A 17081-nucleotide genomic window follows, 5' to 3' on the forward strand; every position below is an offset into this window, starting at 1 on the left:
ACAACAATTTGCAGGCCAACGCTGATAGCCTGCGGTCGACGTTGCGTGTCGCCGCTGCCGGCCTTGATCCTACCGGCCGCCTTCTCCCAGGTGTCCCGCTCGGCGCGGGCCTTGGTAAGGGCCTCCTTGTACTCGGCGAGCTCCGCCGCGCCGTTGTTGACGGTCGCCCGCAGGCTATCAGCGTTGGCCTGCAAATTGTTGTATCGGCTGTTCTGTGTGCCGACCACATTTTCAATGATCTTGAGGAACTCTCGGCCGGTCGCGTCCTTCTGCATAGTCTCAACAATGCCAGCGGTGGTCCGCGCGACGCAGCTGCAAGTCGCTCTCGTAGCGCTTACTGCTGCACACGCGAACTGGAGGTGCAACCAACTATCACGGTTAGAATCACCGTGGTAGGGGCAAGCTGGTATATTGTGTGGTTGCACGAGGAACCGAATGTGGGAGGCGAGGCGCGCTCAGGGAAAACCCTGTGGCTGCGCACAGACCAGCGCAGAGCCACGTACAGCCCTACCACCAGAACCCCCACCTCGGGGCTCAGCCGTGCAACCCTAACCCTTACAAGGAACGGGCTGTGCCCGTGACACAAATGCTGCTGATGGGTTTCGTACCTAATCCCCCACTCCTGAACTCCCTTATTTATATTATTATTCATACTCCGCTATGCCCTAGGGCGTGCCAGACCCTCTGCTATTTAGTGTACAGGAAAACCGTGCCCTCCCGGGCCGGGTGAAAAACCCATACCAACAATCAAGGAGCGATGCGTTTTAGTGAGCCTACATATACAAAGAGAGGAGGCCTCCTGGCCTCCGAACGGGGGCGCTTCAGGCCGCCGTTTCCAGCTCGAGCCTCCTGGCTAAGCTGTACATCGGCAGCTTCCCCCGAGTCCATCAGCCAGTCGAGAACTCTCCTCGCGAGCCGTGCAGTTGTGGGATTGATACCGTGTAGAACAGAGTAAAAGTCCCGTCGTGTCCGAATTCCAGTTCTCTCCCATCTTCTAGTCAACGGTGGGGCCAAACACCACACTACCAGGTGTTCGGTAAAAAAAGATATAGTTAACTAGTTAATCAAAAGACTGTTATCATCACCCTACAAATTTCGAGGGATAAGAAACGTCCACCAAGAAGTCGAGATCTAGTTTTTCGACATTCGCAGACCCGCCTCCATGAACCCATTTATTGAGGACCATGCCGGTACACCAATCCGTTGCCCGGGGCGGAACCAAAGAAGGCCCCTCATCGATAGCCGCGGTGTTCCATTTGTTGTCGGCCAGAGTCCTACAAGCGCCCAGCGCGCACCACTTAGTCCCACCCACGGCCCATCCAGCGGGCCGGCGACCATCCGCTGGATGCCACCGCGCCCGAATGTGGTAGTCGGTGTAGCAATGCTTGCACGACAGTATGGGGCCTACGAAGTCTCCAGAACCGCCTGTTTCGTTCTTGCACAGCTTTGTTTTGTCGATGCGAGAGTACCTCGATATGTGGCGACATATGGGTGGCATTATGTCATTGCCCCCTGGCTTGTTGAGATAAGCACGGAGAGCGTTTTCGTCGGCTTCCTTGTGGTATAAAACCGAGTTCTCCCGCACGTATAACTCGCCGTCGATGATCCGAAGACGCCGGGACTCCTCGATCATAATGTCGCTAGTCTTTTGCCCTGGGAGTGCCGCGGCGGGTCTGTGGCGAGTGAAAGAGAGAGCATCCGGGCTGGGACCGTGTGCTTCTCCGTATAAATGCCGGTTTATGATGAGCCGGGCCGTCTCGAGTTTGATGCCTTGGGCGTTCCCCAGAGAAGCGGGGTCCTCCGAAAGTTTTCGGTATCGGCACCGTCCGTCGTAGCTGATAATCACGCGCGTCGGGTACCGGCCTCCGTACCCGGCCATGGGACGAACTTCCCCGCAACACCAGGTGTGCAGCTTTCTGCAAAGCGTACAGAAATAGAGATTGGGGGTGTCTTTCTCGAGCCAGAGTTGCAGTATTTCCCGGTTGATATTCCGCTTAACTTTGAAGTGGCGATAGAATAATCGGCAGGTCAGCGCGAGGGCCGTCCTAGATTCGCCAGGTGTCAGGTAAGCCCAGATCATGTGGAAGACTTCCAAGGGTAAAGAGAAGACGCATGTGTCTTGCGAGGGCGTGGCCTTGGTGAGAACGGTAGTATTCCCCCTGGGTGCAATCCTTGTGAGTTTAGTGCCGGGGACATGCAGTTGGCATTCGGGCATTTCCAAATCCGGGCGTGGTTGGGGTTCGTCTGAAGAGGCATCTTCGCTCGGAGCCTCTTTCTTCAAGGTATCAACGGCGATGGGAGATTGTTCATCTGGCATGTCGTCATGAGAAGAAAGAAAAGATACTTCTTTTGCCCCTTCTATCGTGGATGCGGTTTGGCGGGATTGCTGCCATTTTCTCGCCGGCAAGCAGAACAAGCTGCGAATAAAGGACGTGAGTCGGGTCATTTTGAGTCAGATGCTGAAGCGGAAGAAGAGAGGGTGTGGTAGCAGGAGTTGGAATGGAGGTTGCCGAAGGCTGTGTCTGACCGGTCGTTCATATGGACGTAAGGGAGGGAGGCGAGGGCGCCACTTCATGCCCATTGGTTTTCGGGACGAGATCAAGCAAACAAATTAACCTACCGTTTTCTCACACGTCTTGGTAGGTCTGTTGGTAAGCTCTTTTGCCATGATGAGTCAATTACTGGTCAATTACGCGCCCACACGAGCGACAATATCGCGCACTAACTCAATCTCTAGCATTAATACCCCGCGTTGTGGTAGGTAGATACACTCCGTGAATGGTCCATCTGAGATAAATGTTCGGACGAAGGGTTGACTTGACGTCAGCGAGTATATGCGCTTCGTGTGGTATCCACAAGCAGAAGGTCTCACTACAAGTCCTCGTCATCTGCTTCGGCCCATTCCACCGCTTCAGCTCCAGCTCTTTTTCTCTCTCCCTCTTCTCCTCTTCGTCTTCTCTTCACCGCCTCTTTCCACGTCACCATCATGATTCACCACTCGCCTTCTTCCGACCCGCTTTCAGCTCCCGAATCTCAGACACCGCCTGCCAAGCCTCCCAACCCGCATCACCAACAACATACTCCGAACCAACCAACCGGTAGATACCTGCCTATAATCCCCTCCCTCCAGAACCACCAACAACTCACCCAACGACCTCGAAATCTCTTCTCTCCCCCGCGGTCCCTCCAACCGGCTCACACTGAGCAAACATCGCCGCTCACGGCGTGGACCCTGGTATCCGGACTTGTGCAAGGCGAGCAGTTGCGGCCCCCACATCCATATTAGTAGGTGCGGTAAATTGGCAGACCGAGATGTCGAAGAGCACATTGTGAGGGACTAACGTGCCCACGGCGACGGTGATGCTGAGGGTGGTTGGGGGCCGATGAGGGTGGGTAGGCGTGATGTGGCTGTCGTATCCCCCTGCCCGAACGGCTATGGCGTTTAGGCGGTCAACGGTGTATCGAGCCAGAGTTGATGCCTCCAAGAGCCTTCCAGGTGTTACGGTATGTGGTCGTAGATATCGGGGATCTGTCCGCTGGGGGATGGATGCACCTGTGTCTCGCCCCGTTCCCGACTTTTCGACTCGTTTTGGATTCACGGTTTCTCTACTCCACTATCTCCCTTCACTTTCCTTCCTTTGATGCTAGTCGCCTCGCCCACGAGAAGCCAGAATGTTGCCAAGGTGTGAGCAGAGAGGATCAATGATAGGTCGACTTGGCAGACTTATCGGGATCAAGGTCAAATTCCTGGCATGATGCCGCCACCCACCATTAAAATACACCATGCGAGCCGTCTTGGGATAGCCAATAAGCTCTCAACCCGACATGGCGGATAGGGAATGGGGCTGTGACCAAGAAAAGAGCTTGGTGCATACCTCCCTACCTACATAACAGGGGTTCTAACATAGGTATACATTCGTCCAATAGTGGAAACTAAAAGGCATCTTAGAGAGAGTAATTAACCGGCTGTTAGTCTCAACTCCTTTATTTATCTAAAGTATAAAGTACATGAAAAAGCCCAACAATTATCCTCATCCTTTCCCTGGACTAGTACGACCCCCGTTCTCATCTAAGTGGCATTTCCTAACAGGGTCCAGGTTGTTGATGTCATCGCGCACTGCTATTTTCCTACATTACCCCTAAGCTGTCCGTGTCCTTTACCCCCAGTGTACCCGTTCCCCCTCATCCCGAGAAAAGAAACTCGCCTTCGGATGTTTGAAGGCCACCTACTTGACCAATGCACTAGTCAAGCCCGACCCCATGATCCCCTAAAGTCCTTGGCAAGATGCCAACATTGTCCCGACTACCACAGCTTGTCGTTGACCTTGAATCTAAAGATCAGGAGCAAGACAAAGCACCCCGCCACAATGCACAAGATGTACGCATTGCTCATAGAACCCACGACAATATCAATGACACGGGCCTGCAGGTCCGGCGGCATGTCGCGCAGCAACCGGCTGTTCGGCTCCGAGATGATGGTGTTGATATCGGCGATGCTCGCGTCGGGCAGCACACTCCCCAGCGCGGCGTGGGCCTTGTTGAGAAAGACGGCATTCGCTATCCCGAGCGAGATGGAGGGCCCGCCGAGCTGGCCAAAGGCCTGCCAGCCCGTGCTGCGGCCCACGTCCAGCGCCGTCTTGACCTTGATGGAGGCCACGGCAAAGGTGAGCTGGGTGGCGGCGCCGGAGCCGAGGCCGAGGAGGATCTGGTAGCCGTAGATGTTGGCGAGCGGCGTGTATTGGTTGACGGTGTAGAGCAGCGCCGAGCCTGAGATGCACAGCACGCCGGCGAAGAGGAACCAGGGGACGTGGTAGCCGGTTTTGCCGACGATGAAGCCCGCGGTGATGGCGATGGCGCTTTGTAAGACGACGTAGGGGAGGATGCGCACGCCGGCGAGGATGGGGGTGTCGGCCTTGACGAATTGGAAATAGAGCGGCAAGAAGTAGACGGGGACGAAGACGCAGGTGGCGCAGCAGGCGACTTCGAGGAAGAGCACGATCATGGTGGCCGACTTGAGGAAGTGCATCGGGAAGATGCGGTTCGTGGTATTGGTGAGGAAGGCAAAGTGCTGCTGGATCAGGAACACCCAGAGCAGCACGAAGGCGAGGACGAAAAGGGCAATGACTTGGCCAGAGTTCCAGGCATATTCGAGGCCGCCAAAGGTGATGGCCATGACGATGCAGACGATGAGGCCGATGACAAAAAGGTTGCCGAGGAAGTCGAAGCCGCGTAGCCGTTCCTTGATGCCTTTACCGGGGAGGGGGTTAAGGGCTGGAAGCAGGAAGATGTAGATGGGGGCGCAGACAGCACCGACCACAAGATTGCTAAGGGGAAAGTCAATATCTCGTAATCTCGGCTTCTCTGACGGGCTGCGGGAAGACTGGAGATTGTCATGTACTCACAAGTAAAAGGCCCAGCGCCAAGTTGCGCTGCTCCCTGCAAAACCACCGCCGATGATGGGGCCAAGCACAGTTCCGCCGCCAAAAGTAATGCCGACGAGGTTCAGATAAAGCGGCCGCTCCCGGTCCGAAGTCATCTTGGTCAGGATATCCATGGAACCGATGTACATGCCCGACCCTCCCATGCCGCAGATGGCACGTCCGACAATGAGAGCATCCATGGTAGGCGCAGCTCCGGCCACGGCGCAGCCAACGGAGAAGACGACAAAGCTTGCGCAAAAGGTCCATTTTGCGCTGAACCGCGCGTACATGTCTCCCCAGAAGAAATTGGCGCCCCAGGACGCGGCCAGGAAGGCGACGCCGAGCCAGGCGAGCTTGTCGAGCGAGTTGAACTGCCGGATGACGGCGGGCTGGATGTTGGCCGCGATGGTGTTGTCAGTCGCAAACAGGAAGTTGGCCATCAGAATGCTCCCGACGACCAGGACCCATACGATACCGTGAACTTCACGGGGGGGTGGCGGCGGCGCGCCATCGGTGGACTGGTCGGTGCTGGCGACAACGCCCCTTTCGGTCTCGGAATTATCTGGGGATGTTGTCAGGTCTGCGGGGACAGAATCCTTTTCTGCGAGTGTAGCCATGGCGAAAGCAGCGCTAGTTCAAGGTTGCTTTTTGCAGTCGGTTGAAGCTGGTTTCAAGGTGTTGATACCAGGGAACTGTCATGCACCGTCTTCAGCTGCCTTCGACTACCGGTGTGTTGAAGGGGAGAAGGATGGGCTTCGAGCTGGTTATCGTCATGGTATTACCCTCGCACAGGATTCCAAGGAGAAAACAGAGGTCCCGGACTTGTGACGGAGGTTTCTGGTCAAATTGTCCCCGGGTACGGTCTTGGTGAAGTTTTGTAAGCAAAGCCGAGTGTATTTTGCTTAGGCATCAAATGTCGGCCGAGAAATGTCGGTCGAAACAAAGCGCTGTGGCTCTGCCGCCGCGTGCGTGCTCTGCAATCAAACACCAACCATAACCCCGGCCAACCATTTGTTTAGGAGCGAACCAACAAGTAAACAGCTTGGGAAATCGGCGCCGGCATGGTGATATTTTCGTTCAATACTTTGGGTTTTTGATCGTTCTGTATGTACCATTTTGTAGTTGTCGATATCAATTCGCATTTGGACTCTCGTAACAAGGGGCTCCCCGAAAACCAGACTTGACAACAAAGGGGATTGTTGGCACATGTTAAACGGAAATAATCGGCGACATTGTGTAGCAGGTTGCATTACACCAATTCTTTTTCTACGGACTGATGACTGCGCTATGGCACTTCAGTTCCGTTCTAGATACACCTCCAGGAGACCCAATGCCCCATTGGCCCCATGGACCTTGCTCAGAACGTATCGCGGATCGGCCTCCTTCAACAGCGCCTTGAACTCGGATACCGTACGTTGCTTCGCCCCGTAACACACCAGCATGACCATGTCGGCCTGCCGTCTCTCCCGCTCCCAGAGCCGCGCTACCTCGGATCCCGGCTCCGGCATGATCATGTCGTTGATCAGCAGGGGTGTGCCCGGAGCTGACCCCTCGAGTCCGGGAACAATGGCCTTGAGAATCTTGACCACGTGATGGTCGGCCCAGTTGTGTGTACACTGGCGGATGAGATAGGCCGAGGCGCCCATGTACTGCTGGGGCTCGAAGAAGTTGGCGTGCGTGAACGAGATGCGGCCTCGGACCGAGTCGCTGAGCATTCGTGGGCCCAAGGCGAGCATGGCCGCGTCGCCGTCTTGTACCGCAATATTCAGCTTGGGGAAATATTTGGCCAGCTCGATGGCGACGTGGCCGCTGCCACCACCGATATCGACGACAGTCCCTTTCAGGTCTCCCCACGGGTAGCTGTCTCGCAGTTCGTTTATGTTGGAGGTCACTTTGCGCTGTTAAGATACATAGGTCTTTGCCGAGGGTCGCTTCCGCCCCCATCACCTCTCTGGCTACATTGGATTAGGGAGACTTACATTTTCTCCACCCGGCCATTGCCTTGGCGAAGCGACCAGCGTGTTCGGGGTGTTTCCTGTAGTAATCGAAGATGGGGATGCCAAACCGCTCGTAGAAGGGGCAGTGCACACTGTCCGCCTCATACGGGTCGGCCTTGATGGCGTCGCTCGACTGGGCGGACGCTTTAAGCATCTCGTCAAAGCTACGGCAAGTTAATATTAGTTCTTTCCCAGGGCCATAGTGATGGAGGCTAGTGTTATGGAAAGCAGAACTCACGAGTAGTGCACCATAGACTTCATCTCTTCATCTCTGTGCAGGGCAATGGAGAACGCATTGTGGCCAAAGAAGCCTGGCCGAGTTTCTTGAAAGACACGCTGGGTGATCAACATCCGAATGACGCGGTTGGCCCGGTCCTGATCCAAACCAGCCTTGTTGGCAAGGTCAGCCAGAGAAATGTCGCCTTCAGCCGGAACCACGGTGAAGAAGTCAAAAGCCAGAGCGATTTGGAAGGCCGCTATCTCATAGCCAGAGACCAAGAAGTACCGGTAGAATCTTGAGGGCCCATCCACTAGGAGTTGCAAATCCTCAAGCTGTGTCTTCAGACGGTTCTGAAGCTGCTGAAAGTCCGGGGTCGTCGGCAGCGGTTCCGCCGTCGCTGAGAAGGTCGGCAGGGGTGCATTGGATGCTTTGAGGTAGCTTATTACTTTCTTTGTATCCTCCAAGATGCCCTCAGCCAGGGTCAAGATGGAAGCTTCATCGTGTTTGGCAATAGAACCCATGGTGTCAAGCCAAGTATTGTCGTTTTAGTTTTTCTAGCAAACCTGGTGGTAGAAAGGGCAGGTATGGATAATGGAACAAGATAGGGACCGGCTGAATGGCTTATACGTCTAAAGCGGTAGGCAGGAAGACATCTTATTATCATCGACTAAAAAGGTCTCCCACCGCAGTGCCGGATAAGAGTGAAGTCTCGTAAGCCGAAAAATGTCGGATTTCATATGTCTTCATCGGGCATGGCGGCGAGATAAACTCACAACAGTCATCATAACCATTTAGGTAGTATCGTCGGCAAAGTGGGATAAGAAGCTTGGAGGATTATCCCCTCCGGATCGGTATCGGTCGGCCGACATATGCGTCAAATCGGTCTGACGTCTAGGAGCCAAGAACAACGGCCACGTACGGGCATGAGGTGATCTGGTTCCGGTCCGGTATACCACTATAGGGAACTGTGCACGGCACAAGCCAAATTGAACTCTAGTAACTCTAGTTGAGAATACATACAAGTCCGGGCTCGCTCCCATCCAAGTTTCCAACTGGGGGCATCAAAGACTCACCAGTCCTCACAACATTACACGCTTCAACAACCTCACCTCAAACTAGAGTCTCATTTACACACGCAGCTCCGGTTGCACATCAGGACTTTGACCATCTTTCTTCAACCAAGATGACTGTTCCTTCGATCTTGGAGGGAGATCATGAGCCGGTGGCTATAGTTGGCATGGGTGAGGCGGCCCTTACTCCCTTTCCCGCGCCAAGTGTACTGTACTAAGCATTGCTCGTGTCATTAAATAGGTTGTAGGTGGGCTGGCGGCGTAAAGGATTCTCCATCCCTCTGGGAGTTGCTACGAAACAAGCAGGATGGATGGAGAGAGTTCAGCGAGCCGCGCTTTCCGGCCACCGGCTTCTACCACCCAAACCAAGACAGGCCGGGGTCTGTCAGGCAACAGGGCGGGTTTCTTTGCGATGAAGACCCGAGGTTATTCGACCATGCGTTCTTCAACATGATGGGCCGTGAGGTTGAAACGATGGATCCCAACCAGCGCAAGCTCCTTGAAGTTGGTAAGTGACAAACTTTGAGAATATTAGCGACGTGAACTATTGGGATTTGAGAGACTAACGCACCGTGTCTACTATGATAGTCTACGAGGCTTTTGAGAACGCCGGGGAGACTTGGGAAAGCATTTCGGGGTCAAGAACCGGTGTCTATATCGGCAACTTTGCCCTGGACCATCTTCTAATCCAGGCGCGCGAGTGGGACTATACCAAGCCCTACGCGTCCACAGGCGCCGAGACGAGTATTCTTGCCAACCGTCTAAGTTACGTCTTCAACCTCCAGGGACCGAGTCTTGCAACCAATACCGCGTGCTCGTCGTCTATGTACGCATTGCATCTGGCTGTGAGCGCCATCCGTAGCGGCGACTGCGACGGGGCTATTGTGGCCGCCGCCAACTGGATTAGCGACCCGAGCATGCAGATTGTGCTCGACAAGCTGGGCGCCCTGTCGCCGACGTCGCGGTGCCACACTTTCGATTCCGCTGCCGACGGATATGCCCGCGGTGAAGGGTTTTGCGCTATCTACCTCAAGAAGTCATCACTGGCCCTCTTGGAAGAGCTGCCCATCCGCGCTATGATTCGCGGCACCGCCGCTAATGCCAACGGCAGAACGGGCGGTATTACTCGGCCCAGCGCGAGGGGCCAAGAAGATTGTATCCGTGAGGCTTACAGAAATGCCGGTAACCTCCCCTTTGGAGACACCGCTTTCTTTGAGTGCCACGGAACTGGTACTCCGGCGGGCGACCCCCTCGAAGTGTCAGCCGTCGGAAACGTGTTTGCGCCATGGAAGAAGTCGGATGCTCCCGAAGACCGCCTCTTGATCGGATCTATCAAGCCTAATCTCGGGCACACTGAGGGAGCAAGCGCGCTTGCTTCCATAATGAAGGTTGTTCTGTCCCTCGAGGCTGGAGAAATCCCGCCTACGTTTGGTGTCAATAACCTCAACCCAGACATCGACTTTGACGGAGCGAACGTGACCGTCGTGAAGGATGGGCCGGTGCCGTGGCCCAAGGGCAAGCTCCGCCGTGCAAGCGTGAACTCGTTCGGTTTCGGTGGTGCTAATGGCCACTGCATCATCGACCAGGTTAACGAGGTGTTGCCGGGCTATGTGAAACCGGGTGTTATCAAGGCGGTCCCCTCCATCCCGGAAGGGTTGAACGGCCATTCTAACGGCCATTCTAATGGTGCGAGCCAGAATGGTCACGCCAACGGTCATTCCAACGGTCACTCGAATGATACGAGTCAGAATGGCCACTCCAACGGAGACTCGAACGGCCACTCCAATGGCGACTCCAACAGCTATTCTAACGGCCCTTCCAATGGTTACTCAAATGGCCACTCTAATGGTGTGTCCAACGGTTCTTCTAACGGTTCGTCTAACGGCTCGTCCAACGGCCTCAACGGCAACGGTCACCATGATACAAATGGCAACGGTAGCACGGATTTCACCACCTCGCTACCGCATCACTCGGCCCTCAGCTCAGCAGTGACCAAGGCGCCCAGTGCAACTGCATCAACGCGACCGTGGGTGGTGCTCCCTTTCTCAGCACACAACGTGACGTCCCTCGAACACAATATCAACGCCCTGTCCAAGGTCGCCGACCAGTTCAGCCTCGCTGATATTGCTTACACGCTGAGCGCCAAGCGTTCCCGCCTCCAACAGCGGACCTTCGCCGTCGTGGAGAGCGACGGGGTTGCTTCGGGGCTCGAGTTCACACCCAGCCAGCGTGTCTTCGCAAGCCCCCTCCAGGCCAGCACCATCGGCTATGTCTTCACCGGCCAGGGCGCGCAATGGCATGCCATGGGTGCTCAGCTTTTCGAGTTCGGCGTGTTCCAAAACACAATATCTTTCCTCGACCACGTCCTCGAGCAGCTACCCAACCCTCCCACGTGGACCATCGCCGCCACCCTCTTGGGTGAGTATGAGCCAGAACGTATTCAGTCTCCTCAGGTATCACAGGTCGTGTGCACTGCGGTTCAGATAGGGATTGTCGATCTTTTGGCTTCGTGGTCAGTCCGCCCTGCCGCCGTGGTCGGACACTCCTCGGGCGAGATGGCTGCTGCATATGCTTCTGGCCATCTCACAGCAGCTCAGGCCATCTCGGCTGCCTATTTCCGCGGCCAGGCTCTCGTCAAGAACACCAGGAAAGGAGCCATGTTGGCCGTCGGTCTGGGCGTGGAACAGGTGTCTAGCTATCTCAAAGGCAGGGAAGAACAGGTCGTCGTCGCGGCCATCAACTCCCCCGGCAGTGTTACGCTCTCGGGTGACGCTGATGCCGTGAAGGAGCTCTCGGATGTGTTAACCCAGGATAATGTCTTCAACCGGATACTGCGCACATCGGGCAGCGCCTATCACTCGCACCACATGTTGGCCGTGGGCGGCGAGTACCTTAACATGCTCGAGCGCGGCGAGGAGCGTCTCCGGGAGCTCGAGCTGGTCGACGAAGCGGCGAGGTATCCCAAGATTCCGTGGGCTTCTTCGGTGCACCCGGATAAGGTTGTCGGTGATGGAGAGTTGAAATCCCATTACTGGAGGGAGAACCTGCAGTCGCCCGTGTGGTTCTTGCAAGCCGTCACCAAAATGATGACTCCGGAGAGTATTGGTGGTGTGACAGTCAACACCATGCTCGAGATTGGACCCCACGCTGCTTTAAAAGGCCCCGTGGAGCAGATTCTGAAGAGCATCGGCAAGCCTGCCACCTACGTGCCATCGTTGCTCAGAAATGAGGACGGTGTCAAGTCACTGTTGCAGCTTGCCGGAACTCTGTTCGCTATCAATGCGGATATCGACATGGCCGCCGTCAATGCCGTCGACTCCCATGCCGTCGATGGCAAGCCAGCCTTGGAACATGGTTGCCTTGCGGTCGACCTGCCGGCTTACCAGTACACCTATGGACCGGTTAGTTACTACGAGAGCAGAATCAGCAAGGAGTATCGCATCCGGGACTTCCTCAGACATGACCTCCTGGGCTCCGAGGTTCTGGGGTCTGGTAAGCTTCAGCCCCAGTGGAGGAATGTTCTTCGGGCCAAGGATCTCCCGTGGCTAAGCGACCACCGCCTGGCGCCGGATGCCGTCTTCCCTGCTGCTGGCTTTATTGCGGTGGGAGTTGAGGCTGCCACAAGAGTGTACCGTGGTCTGCCAGATGCTTTAGAAATCACTGGCTATTCTTTCAGAAACGTCGATATCGACACCGCCCTGAGGATCCCAGAGGATGATTACGGCGTCGAAGTCATCATCAGCTTGGATGTAGTGGATACGTCAACGGCAAAGTCACCCGCATGGGCCAAGTTCACCGTCACGTCGGTCACTCGAGACTCGAGTGAATGGACACAGCATTGCACAGGCTTGGTCAGGGTCGAGGTGTCTTCGCCGGCACAACGGGCCAAGATCAGCACCGAGATGGACCCGCGGTTCCCTAGCACCCAGTCGTGGTACGACAAGTTCCAGCAAATTGGGCTCGAGTACCGTACGACGTTCCAGCCCCTCTCGAATCTCCAGGTGGACCCCCATCGGAACCTGGCCACGGCCACGGTAGCGTTGAACACGACCGCGGGCTCAGTGAAAGAGGGCGAGTCGAGCTACACTCTGCACCCGGCCGCTCTGGACGCCGCTTTCCAGTTGGCCATCATCGCCTTCCACGGTGGCGAGCTGGAGAAGGCGTCTGCGGTGTTTGTACCGGTTCATCTGTCGCAGCTGTACTTGAAGGCTGGTCTTCAGTGGGAGGAATCAGCCAGCGCCATTGCCCGGGGTTCGATCCAAGGTCTCCGAAGTGCCCAGGCACAGTTGCAGATGCTAGACACGCGCGGCGATGTCTTCCTCGAAGTGGATTCCATGCGCTTCACTACCTTCAAAGAGACCAAGACGGATGAAGCCCAGTCCAAGCTCCCCTTCAGCAGCCCCTTTACCAGGCTGGAATGGAGGCCCGACATCCGCACGCTCACCAATGAGCAAGCACGCAAACTGTTCCCGCCGCCCGCCGAAAACGCACAGATGGCCGCCGACCTTGAGGTCCTCGAGATGATCTGCTCCCTCGTCGCCTTCGACATCTACGACACCTTCGTAACGGGCAGCGATGCGGACAAGGCCTCGCCCAAAGGCGACATCCGACACTGGCTCGCTTGGATCAAGACCCTCGTCGAGACCGACCAGCGAGAGCAGGTCGTCGAAGCGCGCAAGCTCTCCCCCTCCGAGCGCCGCTCCACACTCGAACAGCTCTACCTCCAAGTCGGCGACCGCCCCGAGGCCCAAGCGGCGCGCCTGCTGCACGAAAACGCCGCCGACATCCTCCACGAACGGCGCACCGGCATCGACGTGCTCATCTCCCACAAGCTCCTGACCCCCCTTTACGAAGTCGGCACAGCCATCGCCGGCTCCCACCCGCAGGTAGCCAACATCATCGCGTCACTCGCGCACGCCAACCCGCACGCGCGGATCCTCGAAATCGGCGCGGGCACGGGGTCCGCCACGCGCGGCGCCATGCGCGTCCTGACGGGCCCCAACGGCATCAAGCGCTACGCCGACTACACCTTCACCGACATCTCGGCGGGCTTCCTGACCAGCGCCAAGGAGATGCTGGCGGCCCACCGCGACGTGAACTACTCGGTGCTGGACATCGAGCAGGACCCTATGAAGCATGGCTACGAGCCCGTGTATGATGTGGTGCTGGCGTGCGAGGCGATCCATGCGACGGCCAGTATGGAGCGCACGCTGGCGCATTGTCGGAGTTTGTTGAAGCCCGGGGGCGTGTTGGTCCTGGCGGAGACGACGCGCATGCGGGTGTTGCTGGGGCTGTTGTATGGCACGCTGACGGGGTACTGGAATCATGAGGATCCGAGGACGGAGGGGCCGTTTATGGGACTGGATATTTGGGAGCCGCAGCTGAGGCAGGCGGGGTTTTCGGGGGTCGATCTGCATATTGATGATTATGAGGCTCCTCATGCGACGACGTCGGTGCTGGTGACGAGGCGTGTGGACAAGCCTGGCGAAGAGGCGGCAGTGAACGGGAAGGAGGAGGAGAAGGAAGAGGGGGTGATCTACCTTCTCCATGATGGTCAAGATACGCTGGGTGTGTTGGGACAACAGCTTGTGGCAGAGTTTGCAGGGCGTGGTGTTGCCAGCAAAGCCTTGGCCCTGGATAACGCCGCGGCCGATGATGCGGTGCCGCCCAATGCTCGTGTCGTCGCCCTCTTGAGCGAAAAGAACGATCTGTTCGATACTGAGGATGCCCGCCGTTTCGAGGCCTTCCAGCATGTTGCCCGGAACGCCAACAGCATGGTCTGGCTCACGTCCGGCGGCATCATCAAAGGGCAGGATCCCCGCGGTGCGTTCATGACCGGCCTTCACCGGGTTCTGGCCACGGAGAACCCGGCCGGACGCTTCCTCTCCATCAACATCGAGGGGAGCGGATTTGAGAACACTGATGACAACCTTGTACGCACCATCGTCGACAATGAGCTCTCGCTACAACATGCCCAGGACTCGGAAGAGGCGAGCGTGGACTCCGAGTTTGCGTGGCAGGACGGCTGTATGTGGGTGAGCCGAGTTATTCCTGATGCAGGACTCGGCGACTACTCGGACACGACCAAGGTGCCATCCCACCAAAGGATTCGACATGCGTTCCCTAGAATCTCTGGGCGCCAAAAGACCCGTTCGCGCGGCGTTTGAGACAGCAGGTGTTGTAAATTCTCTGTACTTCCGCTCCAACACCGAGCTGCTGCGACCCCTTGAGGCCGACCAGATTGAAGTTCAGGTTGCCGCCGCGGGGCTGAGCTGGAAAGACATTTCGGTTGCCTCCGGGCGCGAGGGTGCAACCCGGTACCTCTCGGCTGAATATGCCGGCATTGTGACCAAGGTCGGGTCTGGTGTGGCCGGACTATCTGTTGGTGACCGTGTCTACGGCATAGGCAAGGGCCACTTTGGGACCTATGAGAGAGTGCCCGCCGCCCTTGCGCAACGGCTTCAGCCGGCGGACAATCTGGTCGAAGCTGCAACAATGCCTATCGACTTCGCCTCGGCCCTCTATGCTTTTGACTACGTCACCCGGGTCCGGAAGGTTCACAGCATCCTCGTCCAATCCGCCGCCGAGGGGCTGGGGCTCGCAGCGATACAAGTCGCGCGGTCCAAGGGGGCTAACGTCTTTGCCATTGCCCGAGATGCGGACGAAGCGGCTTTCCTAGCCGATACCGCCGGGGTTCAACGGGATCACATCATCATATCGTCCTCTGACAACCTGGAAGCCCTAACCAACGCTGCCAGAGCGACGAGTAAGGGCGGATTCGATGTGGTTGTCAGCATCCTAGCGCGGCCGAAGAGAATCGTGACTCTCTCCACCAGCTCATAAAAGCCGTTGCACCCATGGGCCACCTCATTGATATAGGCGGCCGGCTGCTCAACGCGCTCGACTCCAAGGCATCGGAGAAGCTCGACATGCTCCGCAACAACACCAACTTCTCGTCCTTTGACATCGGTGAAATCCTAGACAACGATCCTAAACTCGGTGCGGAATTGATGAAGAAAGTACACTGGCTGTACCAAGCCGGTCAAATCTCGCCCGCTACACCGGTGTCCGTGACGTCCGTCGCGGAGCTCGACCAGACCTTGCTCGCCCTATCCAAGGGTACGCACACCGGCAAGACGGTGGTCTCGTACCAGAACCCTAACGCAGCCGTCAAGCTGCTTCGGGAGCCACAACCGGCGACTTTTGACTCCGAAGCACTGTACATCGTCACAGGCGGGCTGGGCGGACTCGGTCGCAGCATCATTCGTTGGATGGCTGACCGCGGTGCGCGCCACTTTGTTACCCTCTCCAGGCGGGGTGCCGCAGCCCGCAGTCTGCCAGCAGCAAAGCTCCTGCTCGACGACATGGAAGCCCAAGGCGTCGGCCTAGAAACCATCGGGTGCGACGTAAGCCGCAAGGAAGAGGTGATCCAGGCCATCTCCCAAATCACGACCTCCACCCAGCGCCCCATCAAAGGTGTCGTCCACGCGGTGCTCTCTCTCTCCGACCTGTCCTTCGATAAACTCACCCTCGACCGCTGGCGCAGCGGCACGGTAGCCAAGACCCTCGGCTCCATCAACCTCCACGAAGCCACGCTCTCCTCCCCCCTCGACTTCTTCGTCATGCTCACCAGCACGGAAACCATCTGGGCACCACCCACCCAAGCCGCCTACATCGCAGCCGACAACTTCGCGACCTACTTCGCGCGCTTCCGACGCAGCCAAGGCCTGCCCGCCTCCACAGTCTCCTACGGCTTCGTGCACGACCTCGGGTCCGACTACCGGGCGACCTCGCACGGCACCGAAGACATGTACGCGCGCAACCTGGCCGCTACCATGACGGAGCACCAGGCGCTGGCCACGCTCGAACCGGCCTTCGTCTCCCAACACGACCAAGACCAAGCCAACAGCTGGGCCGCCACACACCCGCACGACCCGCTCTCGGCGGCGACCTACTTCACGTGCCTCAGCCCGCTGGAGCTGGCGGGCAAGACGGCGAGCCACGTACCGCGGTGGCACCGGGACGGGCGGGTGGGGCTGCTGATGCGGGCGGTGGCGGACGCGCAGCGGCACGCGGACAGCAGTAGCGCGGCGGGGGGTGGGGAGGGCGGGGGATCATGGTGAGAGCGCGATGCTCAGGCGACGGCGGGCGTTTGATGAGGCGGTGAATGTGGGGCCGGAGGGGAGGGAGGCGGCGGTGGCGTTGGTTACGGAGGGGGTGTGCGATGCGATTGCGGAGATGTTGTTTATTGATGTAGCGAATGTGAATCCGGGGAAGAGTGTGGCCGAACATGGCGTGGATAGTTTGATTGCTGCGGAGCTGCGGAATTGGTTCTTGCAGGCGCTGAGGGCGGATATGAGGAATTTGCTGGATT

At 57.3% G+C, this 17081-nt stretch overlaps 5 protein-coding genes across 5 annotated transcripts in view; 2 read left to right on the plus strand and 3 right to left on the minus strand.

Moving 5' to 3' along the window:
• The window catches only part of CHGG_10643 (uncharacterized protein), a gene marked incomplete at both ends in the record, with an annotated part of 6489 nt that extends 4172 nt beyond the window's left edge, over positions 1 to 2317 (minus strand). Inside the window, 3 exons of the mRNA XM_001228569.1 lie at positions 41 to 312; positions 504 to 622; positions 1313 to 2317. Of these exons, the coding sequence (XP_001228570.1) occupies positions 41 to 312; positions 504 to 622; positions 1313 to 2317 (1396 nt within the window). The remainder of the gene's footprint in view (positions 1 to 40; positions 313 to 503; positions 623 to 1312) is intronic.
• Positions 2318 to 2986: 669 nt separating this feature from the next.
• On the plus strand, positions 2987 to 3341 carry CHGG_10644 (uncharacterized protein; the record flags this gene model as incomplete). The annotated part of the gene is made up of 2 exons (XM_001228570.1): positions 2987 to 3180; positions 3287 to 3341. The coding sequence occupies 2 exons, from the start codon at positions 2987 to 2989 to the stop codon at positions 3339 to 3341; spliced, it is 249 nt and encodes an 82-aa protein (XP_001228571.1).
• Positions 3342 to 4303: 962 nt separating this feature from the next.
• CHGG_10645 (uncharacterized protein) lies at positions 4304 to 6037 on the minus strand (the record flags this gene model as incomplete). The annotated part of the gene is made up of 2 exons (XM_001228571.1): positions 4304 to 5324; positions 5403 to 6037. 2 exons carry the CDS (start codon positions 6035 to 6037, stop codon positions 4304 to 4306), a joined length of 1656 nt encoding a protein of 551 aa, XP_001228572.1.
• Positions 6038 to 6715: 678 nt separating this feature from the next.
• On the minus strand, positions 6716 to 8158 carry CHGG_10646 (uncharacterized protein; the record flags this gene model as incomplete). The annotated part of the gene is made up of 3 exons (XM_001228572.1): positions 6716 to 7284; positions 7400 to 7581; positions 7656 to 8158. The coding sequence occupies 3 exons, from the start codon at positions 8156 to 8158 to the stop codon at positions 6716 to 6718; spliced, it is 1254 nt and encodes a 417-aa protein (XP_001228573.1).
• Positions 8159 to 8820: 662 nt separating this feature from the next.
• On the plus strand, positions 8821 to 16830 carry CHGG_10647 (uncharacterized protein; the record flags this gene model as incomplete). The annotated part of the gene is made up of 5 exons (XM_001228573.1): positions 8821 to 8878; positions 8949 to 9215; positions 9296 to 14640; positions 14768 to 15473; positions 15587 to 16830. 5 exons carry the CDS (start codon positions 8821 to 8823, stop codon positions 16828 to 16830), a joined length of 7620 nt encoding a protein of 2539 aa, XP_001228574.1.
• Between the last annotated feature and the right edge of the window lie 251 nt (positions 16831 to 17081).

Source organism: Chaetomium globosum, genomic scaffold, assembly GCF_000143365.1.
Source record: "Chaetomium globosum CBS 148.51 scaffold_7 genomic scaffold, whole genome shotgun sequence".
NCBI lineage: Eukaryota > Fungi > Ascomycota > Sordariomycetes > Sordariales > Chaetomiaceae > Chaetomium > Chaetomium globosum.